At 40.4% G+C, this 8,772-nt stretch overlaps 1 protein-coding gene across 1 annotated transcript; it reads right to left on the bottom strand.

Moving 5' to 3' along the window:
* Window positions 1-1,279: 1,279 nt before the first annotated feature.
* arl14ep (ADP-ribosylation factor-like 14 effector protein) lies at window positions 1,280-6,678 on the bottom strand. Its single transcript, XM_033618922.2, has 5 exons — window positions 6,477-6,678; window positions 4,264-4,459; window positions 4,046-4,171; window positions 3,107-3,147; window positions 1,280-1,811 (listed from the first exon to the last, which is right to left on the bottom strand). Exons 1-5 carry the CDS (start codon window positions 6,545-6,547, stop codon window positions 1,583-1,585), a joined length of 663 nt encoding a protein of 220 aa, XP_033474813.1. The 5' UTR covers window positions 6,548-6,678; the 3' UTR covers window positions 1,280-1,582.
* Between the last annotated feature and the right edge of the window lie 2,094 nt (window positions 6,679-8,772).

Genomic DNA, 8,772 nt, shown 5'->3' with positions numbered 1-8,772 from the left:
ATGTTATATTGAGATGACTGCACACATTTCTCCCCACAGACAATGAGGACTAACATTTAATTTACATGCCCTAAGAAAACTATCCACCACTATAATTCCTCACAGTTCAGATTTGGCAAGACGATACTGGACTATACATTCAGCACTTGCTGTAAACAGGCGGATATGGAGACAAAGCAACACCGAGCTGCATGACACTTGACCTAGAGCCGAGCTCAAGGACAGCAGGATGTGTATAAATGAGACATTACTGTCTGAGCAGATTCTGCAACTCTTTCTTTAGGCAGCGTGATGAACTGCTGTGTCATACTGCTTGCCGACTGCCTTTGGTCAGTGTGTCAGGGGATGTGAAAGGAGATAGGTCCTCTCATTCTGTGATGAACAGGCAAAAAATGACCTAATGGCAATAAAAATTAATTACATTTTTAAAGGATGACTCCACAGAGACATTTATTAACGTCTTAACTTGTTAAAAGGCCTCCGTATAACGTCACAGCCATGGTGCTTTTTATAATAAACATAATGGAATGAAGGGTATGCTGTCATATAGAAAGGATTACCGTCCTCTGCACCAGTGCCTGACTGAACATTGAACAGATATAGAGGGACTGAAGGTTTAAGTCTGGTAAATGTAGTCAACTGAAGTATTAAAATACCTAGTGTGTGCTACACTCACCAGCCATTTTATTAAGTGCATCTGTTCAACTGCCAGGTAATGCAAATAGCTAATCAGCCAATCACGTGGCAGCAACTCAATGCATTTAGGCATGTAGACATGGTCAAGACGACCTGCTGAAGCTCAAACTGAGCATCAGAATGAGGAAGAAAGGTGGTTTAAGTGACTTTGAATGTGTCATGGTTGTTGGTTGATAGTATTTCAGAAACTGAGGATCTACTGGGATTTTAACGCACAGCCATCTCTAGGGTTTACAGAGGATGGTCCCAAAAAGAGAAAATATCCAGTGAGCCAAAACGCCTTGTTGATGCCAGAGGTCAGAGGAGAATGGCCAGAATGGTTCAAGGTGATAGAAAGTCAAATAACCAGTGGTTACAACCAAGGTCTGCAGAAGACCATCTCTGAAGCAACAACACCTTGTCCAACCTTGAAGCAGATGGGCTACAGCAGCAGAAGACCACACCAGGTGCCACTCCTGTCAGCTAACAACAGGAAACTGAGGCTACAATGCGGAATGCGGAATTTCGTCTGAACAGCTGGACATGAAGACATCACGTTAAGTTCTCCCAACCTGTGCAGATGTTACAGTGCAGACACTGAATATTAGCAAAATGACTTTATTAACACAAAATGGCACATGAACATTTGACCGGAGAAGACACAAATTCATTTCTAAGAGCAACAAAATGCACATCAAACATTCAGCAGAATACTTACATAGTTCTGCATAGTTTCCTACCACAGGCAGTAACTTTGCAAAACCTGATAAATATCAGTTTAACAGTTTGGAAGATTCCTTTAAAAAAAGTATCAGAGTCTTGAACAGTACATCAGCCTGATCGCAGCTGTAATCAGGGAGAGAGCAAGTTCTGATTTCCAGAGGCTCCCCTGAAGAGTCGCTGCTAATTAAATGGCAAACTTGTTCCGGATGATCTCTCCGCCCTCCACCTCCACCTGCTCGTACAGCCACTTCCTGTCACAGCGGCACTCGACTCCACACTTGCGTGAGCCACAGTCGGGGCAGGGGTAGAAGCAGCCCATACAATCCACATCCAGACAGTCGCACATGTCTTTGCTGTTGGAGAGCAGTCGGCCTTTGTTGTCGTACACTCTGCTCTTGGCTGCGACGCTCTGTCTGTAGGCACCAGATAAAACACTGACGTTACTGATGGAGTCTGCTTGATGCATTTTTCCCCTCAGTGGTTTTATTTAATTACTGTTTCAGTTTTATTTATATCTGACGGCATAAAATGATCATAGTGGAATATAAATTTACATCTTGCATGATTCGAGGCAGTCGGCACCCACTAGGCTCTGACAATGACAATTAATATTATGAAACATTCAGTGAGGGGTGAAAACCTGGGGACACGTTTGTCTTTCATGTCATTATGAAACAAGAGTCAAATCTACATTCAGATTTGATTCATCTCATTATCCAGTCCCTCCAGGATTTCACGAGCTGCTTTTGGGATTGTTGCAGCCTGAAATACCTGATGTCACTGCGATGCATGTTGCAATGTTTATAGGCTTTTTTAAACGATATTTCGGGGACAAATATAAACTGCAAAAATAGTTGTGATGCTGTCTAAGATTCGGAGCATTTAGCCCCATTTCCACCGAGCAGGACAGTGGCAACAGCTGATCACCGTCAATTACACCAACACCAAAATGGCTCTCAACTGAAACAAGGTTTTTCTTAACCTGTAGTACAAACTGTGACAATATCAGTGTGTGTGTCATAATTTACAGGGTAGAAAGAGAGAATGGAGAAGTCAAGTGAGAAATGGTCACAAAAAAAAAAAAAAAGTTTGTAGCGGTCTCATTATTGGTTGGTCCCTGCTAGGCGTGTGCCAGTATAATACCAGTATAATTTTTAATATTGTGAGACTCATGATATTTTGACATGCTGACATATTGACGTCATACTGTTACCCATGGCAACAACAAGCATGGCTGAAAGCAAAATCATTACAGACTCTGCGGTGGTTCCAAAAAAGGAGCAGCTTCAGTAGTGTGGAATAAACTGTGGCGTCCTGAATGTTTTATGAACAGCCCCGGACTTCTCAGACTCTTTTAGTGACTTACCGCTCAGAGGGAACTCATTCAGGGGCTCCTCTGGCAGCAGCACAGCGTCTCTCCCTCTCCTCTCTCACCGGTGCACGCACGGGAGTCAGTGTCATCAAGTGATTTTGTCATAAACCTACGTGACGCTCGCGGCTTGACAATAAACTACATATATGTGAATGTGTGATAGTTGTGGTATCATAACAGCCTGTCACAGGTTACAACGTGATGATTAAAGGTATTCATTTTTTACTTAGACACTTTATGATGGTTTTTCTTTTACTTTGTCGCCTGTCTATGCTTCTATTATTGAACTGAGTGGAGCTAAAGTGAGAATGAATTAACACCCACACACTGTCTCACCTGTCAGACAGTTGTTTTGCTCCACGGCCTCCTCGTCCCCCCTGTGACAAAATAAACAAGAACATTTCAAGCTTATATAAATTATCCACACAATAGTTAATTAAAAGAAGAAAACAGACATCTGACAGCTGCTCTTCAGTCGGCACAGAGACAGCTTTGTTTCAAATGATCCAATTTACCCAGTGGATGCTGGTGAATGTTTTAATGTAGCTGACTCCAGTGACGCTTCTGATAATATTAATATCAATATCTTACTATTTGACTTTTAATATATTGGGGCTCCACTGGATGCAACTTTTAGAACCTTTAATAATCAAAGCAGTCGTAGTAGTAGTGTTTTTATTCAGTCTCTGCATCCTTACGTAAACTCCCATTATATCAATAATGATATTTTACGGATACATTTAACTGACATCAGTGTCTAACAAAACAATTTTGACTGTTTCTCAGTCAAAAGGAACAAAGTAAAGACTTTGAGTAACAGCTGCTGCTGAAATAGCAATAAATTCCTCTCCTACTCATCAGGGAGGGGCCTCTAACTACGGCGGCTGACATGAAACGTGGAAAAACATGGAAATGCAAATGGCTCTATCTAGAGCCAGCGTTTAGTGTGTCTGTCGTGAGCTTTTGTAGTGACATGGCGGTACAACATGTCCAACTCTGTAGATGAGGATGTGCTCCCTATGCAGATATACATGGCTCATTCTAAGGTAACGAAAACACAATTATAAAAATATTCAGGGGATTATACACAATATAAAACACACTCTTTATATTATATTCCATTTCTGCCAATATATCATCCTAAATCCTACACACTGGACCTTTAAGGTATCCTTTAAAAAAAGAATGTAAAGCAAAAGCAACTAGTATATTACTTTAAAGGGTAAGCGTGACATTATGTACCAACCATGCAGGCAACAGTCAAAGAAAACTCACCCTTATTCCTCCTCTTTTGTCTCTGCGTAGACTGGCCTCTCTCGCTCTGTCTCTGTCTGCTTGTATTCCCATTTGATTCACAACATTTGTCTCCTTTGGTACCACTCCTCTTTTACGAAGTTCAATCTGTGGAATATGGAACACAGAACAGATGACTTGTTTAGACTGACAACAAACCGTCAGAGAAGAACAGTCCATATAGTGTCATGACCCCACACCTTTGATGTATCTTGCCCCTGGGTGAATATAGTGGGCACCGCATCCTCCCTCAGAAACTGTTTGCCGTTGTAGTCCCTGAAGCAGTCGGTCCTGAAATGCTCCGAGCAGAGGCAGGTGTTGGCGGTTGGGATGAAGTTTTTCATCCCAAGACTGTGAACCCATTTGCTGGCAAGTTGAGGTTTGCTGAGTGGAAACCTGATACACAGAAGAGGGAGATGGTTTCTAATCAGGATGCAGTCAACCATCACAGCTGTTAAGATAATGACTGACAGCCTGATGGCAAAGTGTCAGTCAAAGGAGATGATAACAAGTATAGCTTAGACACTGTGTATGTTTTTGCAATAAGACACAGTCGTGGGGAAGGAACTCATGCTTTATCAGATATATAAAGCATATTTATTAGTCGTCTGAAAGGTCCAGTGTGTAGAATTTAGGGGGATATATTGGCAGAAACTGAATCTAATATAATAAGTTTGTTTTTATTAGTGTATAATCACTTGAAAAAAATTGTTTTGTTTTCATTACCTCTGAAAGAGCTGTTTACATCTACATAGGTAGCAGATCCTTGTGTACTGAGATCGCCACGTTGCATCACCATGTTTCTACAGTAGCTCAGACTGGACAAACTAAACACTGGCTCTAGATAGGGCCATTTGCATTTTTTCTGTCAGCTATCATAGTTTGCAGCCCCTCCATAACTAGAGCACCACAAACTCTGATTTATTTGTTATTTATTTTTACCTAAAACTGCTTTATTCAGTGTGTTTACCGGTTTAAATCACCAAGTCCGTTTGTTTTGGAGAGGAAGAGACCTCTGTGAACAATTCAGCTCCTGGTAAAAACCTTCTGAACGCCTGGATCTTAAGTTATCCGAGGAAAAAAGTGAGCACACATTAACAGGTGCTGGGCTAGCAGCCCAATAGCGTCTAAGAAACACTAACTTGTAACATAAAACAGCTTTACTCAGTGTTTCTACTTGTTTAAATCACAGGGTCCTTTTGTTTTGGAAAGGAAGAGACCTCTGTGGATAATTCAGTACTGGTAAAAACCTCCTGAACATCTGGATCGATTAAAGGCGAGCACACATTAAGTTGCAGACATGCCAAACAGCATCAGAGAAGTGCTGATTTGTTACATGAAACTGCTTTATTTAATGTTTTTAACAGTTTAAATCACCTTGTCCATTTGCTTTGGGGAGGAAGCGACCTCTGCAGAACATTCAACTCCTGGTAAAAACTTCCTGAACAACGGACACTGAAGGAAATCTAAGTGGGAGAAGTTTCAGCTGGTTGCAATCTGCGAACTTTATTGCTCGATGCCACTAAATTACCCTAAATCTTACACACTGCTCCTTTAACTACTGGCCAAGATGCTTTCCACATCTGTAAATCGCATAGTCTTTTTTGTGTTGGAAAGGTGCAGGTGGACACATGCAGTTGTCTGTAGCATGCGGTCACATTTTCTCAAGCATCGTAAGTTATCAGCAACATATGTGTTACTGAGTTTTTAGCTCTGTAACACCATGTTAATAACATAACGCTGACTTAGACATTTCATGTGTACCAGCAAAACTGATACAGTTCTACTGGCTGCCTGTGGAGATAGTTTAAGACAGTTATTCGTGATGAAATACAGCAGTGACAAGAGCTGCAACAGGCAACCTTTAGTGTGTGTATTGTGCTATTTTTACACCAACTTTGTATTTCCTTCAATAAATCTAACTTGCTCATTGATGATACACCGCTATGTATTTACGTAAAAAGGCAGATCTTTGTAGTTTATTGCAAATAGCTTAGTATGCTAGCTAGCTACAGTTTCAAGCTTGGGCATGGTTCAGTAAAAACACACTATTGTTATAGCAGTGTCTGTCAAAAGTAGTGTTCCTTGTTCTAGTCTATAACCAGAAATGATGCCACAGCATGTAGGGTGATGTGATGTATGTTAATGGATGAGAATATGAGGTTATTATAGCTAAGGACTAGCATTAACTTTCTGGTGCCGCATGTTATTAAATCGACACAAATTTTGTTTTAGCGTTACCATAAATCCCACAGTTGCCTAAAGGCAATATCGTTAATTAAAGTGATTTAAAAGCAAAGTTATTCATGTCTGTTTCGATGTTGTATCTTATCAAGCCAACGTTGGAGCTAACGGGGAAAAAAGAAGTGTTACTAGAAACTTCGGCGGCTCCGCTGAACCGGTGCAAACTTACCTGTAAAATCTGATTTCCGACCCTTTGACGAACTTATTGTTGCACCCTATTGCCGCGCAGATAACTGGCATGGTGTCGTTTTTGTAGAAACTGTGTGATAATACCGAAAATGTGCTGAAAAAGTGCAGAAAAAAGGGAATAACACTGCTAATCTGTGATTGTTTTCTTTCGGCTTATTCTTGTACTTCCTGTTTAACTTCCGGTTTTGCCTTGGGAGAGCCCGCCCTCTAGCGGCGGCTCAGGTCATCATTTGGAATGTACTGCAGATATAATCTGTTCCTCACACAAAAATAGGTGCATCTTTGATCAGTTGAAAGCCTTATAGGGATAAACCAGAACTATAAAACAATAAAAAATATTCTATAGATTCCACACTGATATACTGGTTTAAATTCAGTGTTGTGGATTTTATTTGCTATGGAGTAGTTTTGGGGCTGTCTTGGCAGTACCCTCACAACCTCTGAACCCTGCTCTTCCCACCACTGTTTCTTATCCTCTGAACATCATGACTCAACTCACCTTTATTTATATAGCACCTCTCATCCAAACATTCAGCCCAACGTGCTTCACATGGCAAAATTAGAATGACACAGACACAAAACAATAAAACATTAAAAAAGTAAACCAACCAAAACAGAACAAACTAACCAAAAGATGGTTAAAACGCCATAGAATAAAAAGAGCGTAAATAAATGAATAAATAAAATAGAATAAAGATGAACAGGAGAGATGAAAGAAAGTAAAAACCAATGGTTAAAAATTAAAAATCAAGACTGTAATGTTACTTCACATTAAAAAGCTAGGTCTTTAATTTACGTTTTAAAAATACCAAGCGAGCTCGACATTCTAATATCCAGAGGTAATGAATTCCACAGTTTAGGGGTGTAAAAACAGAAAGCGTTCTCGCCTTTTATGGGACACATGAGGAACATTTAAAGGTAAAGCAGTGGAGGACCTCAGTTATCTGGCTGGAACATAAATGATAGAAAATCTCTGATGTATGGAGGGGCGGGGTCATTTAAAGATTTATAAAAAAGTAAAGAATTTTAAAATCAGTTCTAAAAGATCCAGATAGCCAGTGTAGTGACTTCAGCAGCGGGGTAATGTGATCCATTTCCCTTATTTTAGTCAACACTCTAGCTGCAGCATTCTGGACTGGCCGTAGTTTTCTTATTGATTTTTTGGGTAGTCCGGTGAAAGGGAATTGCAGTAATCTAAATGGCTGGTAATAAAAGCATGTGTGAGTGTTTCAGCATCTTTCTGGGTAAAAAAGGTCTGACCTTAGCAATGTTCCAAAGATGATAAAAGGAAGTTTTGATGACCCTGTAAGGCCACCAAACACCAAGTGCAGTTTTTCGCTTGCCGCTTGTGGTCCAATCAGAAGAATCTCCGTTTTTTCCTTCATTCAGCTTTAAAAAGTTTTTACCCCTCCATACATTAATGTTAGTGAGAAAGACAGTGAGACCATCCAGTGTATCAGGGGCATTTGGTGTGACAGAGATGTATAATTGTGTGTCATCAGCATAAGAGTTGTAATTAATGTGGTGATGGCTAATAATGTTTCCAAGTGGAAGAATATATAGTGAAAACAAAAAAAGTGGTCCAAGAATGCTTCCTCGAGGAATACCACATATAATGCTATGAGTCTCTGAGACTCTGAGCACCCAGGCTGACAAAAAACTGTCTCAGGCTTGCCTTGTACCAGCCCCTAGTTAGGCTGACATAGCCTAACTAGGGGCTGGCTCAGGCTTGCCTTGTACCAGCCCCTAGTTAGGCTGACACAGGCCTAGTCTGCCAAGGGACCTTCTATATTACACTGAGCACCTTCTCTCCTTCTCTCTCCTTAGTTTCTAAAAAGTTGGTTCTTCTTCACTTGCTAATATTCATGTCCTATTACTGCATGTCACTAACTCGGCTTCTTCTCCGGAGCCTTTTTGCTCCACTGTCTTGCAGGTTAACTCATATCGCAGCTGCGCATGGATGGTGTGTCGTGGTTGTGCTGCTGCCGTGGTCCTGCCAGATGCCTCCTAGTGCTGCTGTTATCATTAGTCATATTTCTACTGTTATTATAGACATTATATGATTATTATTGTCACATACATATATTATCATATATTAATATATACTTACAATATATTGTACCACAATTACCGTAATTATTATTATATTATTACTTAAATTAATGTTATTGTAGCTATTGTCATTTCTGTCTGCCCTGCATCTCTGTCTGTCTCTGTCTCTCTTTATGTATCATTTTGTCATACGGATTGCTGAAAATTTATTATGTTGATCTGTT

The sequence above is a fragment of the Epinephelus lanceolatus genome, chromosome 2 (assembly GCF_041903045.1).
Source record: "Epinephelus lanceolatus isolate andai-2023 chromosome 2, ASM4190304v1, whole genome shotgun sequence".
Lineage (NCBI taxonomy): Eukaryota > Metazoa > Chordata > Actinopteri > Perciformes > Serranidae > Epinephelus > Epinephelus lanceolatus.
The sequence above is the reverse complement of the archived record's forward strand: the minus strand, read 5'-3'. Positions and strand labels throughout refer to the sequence as shown.

What these genes read in the sequence shown, in the direction of transcription:
- arl14ep (XM_033618922.2), bottom strand. Translation starts at nt 6,547, where the DNA reads ATGCCAGTTATCTGCGCGGCAATAGGGTGCAACAATAAGTTCGTCAAA. An exon ending in TCGGAAATCAGATTTTACAG is followed by an intron (nt 4,460 to 6,476) that starts GTAAGTTTGCAC and finishes TCTGTGTATCAG; the next exon opens with GTTTCCACTCAGCAAACCTC. An exon ending in ACAAAAGAGGAGGAATAAGG is followed by an intron (nt 3,148 to 4,045) that starts GTGAGTTTTCTT and finishes ATTTTGTCACAG; the next exon opens with GGGGGACGAGGAGGCCGTGG.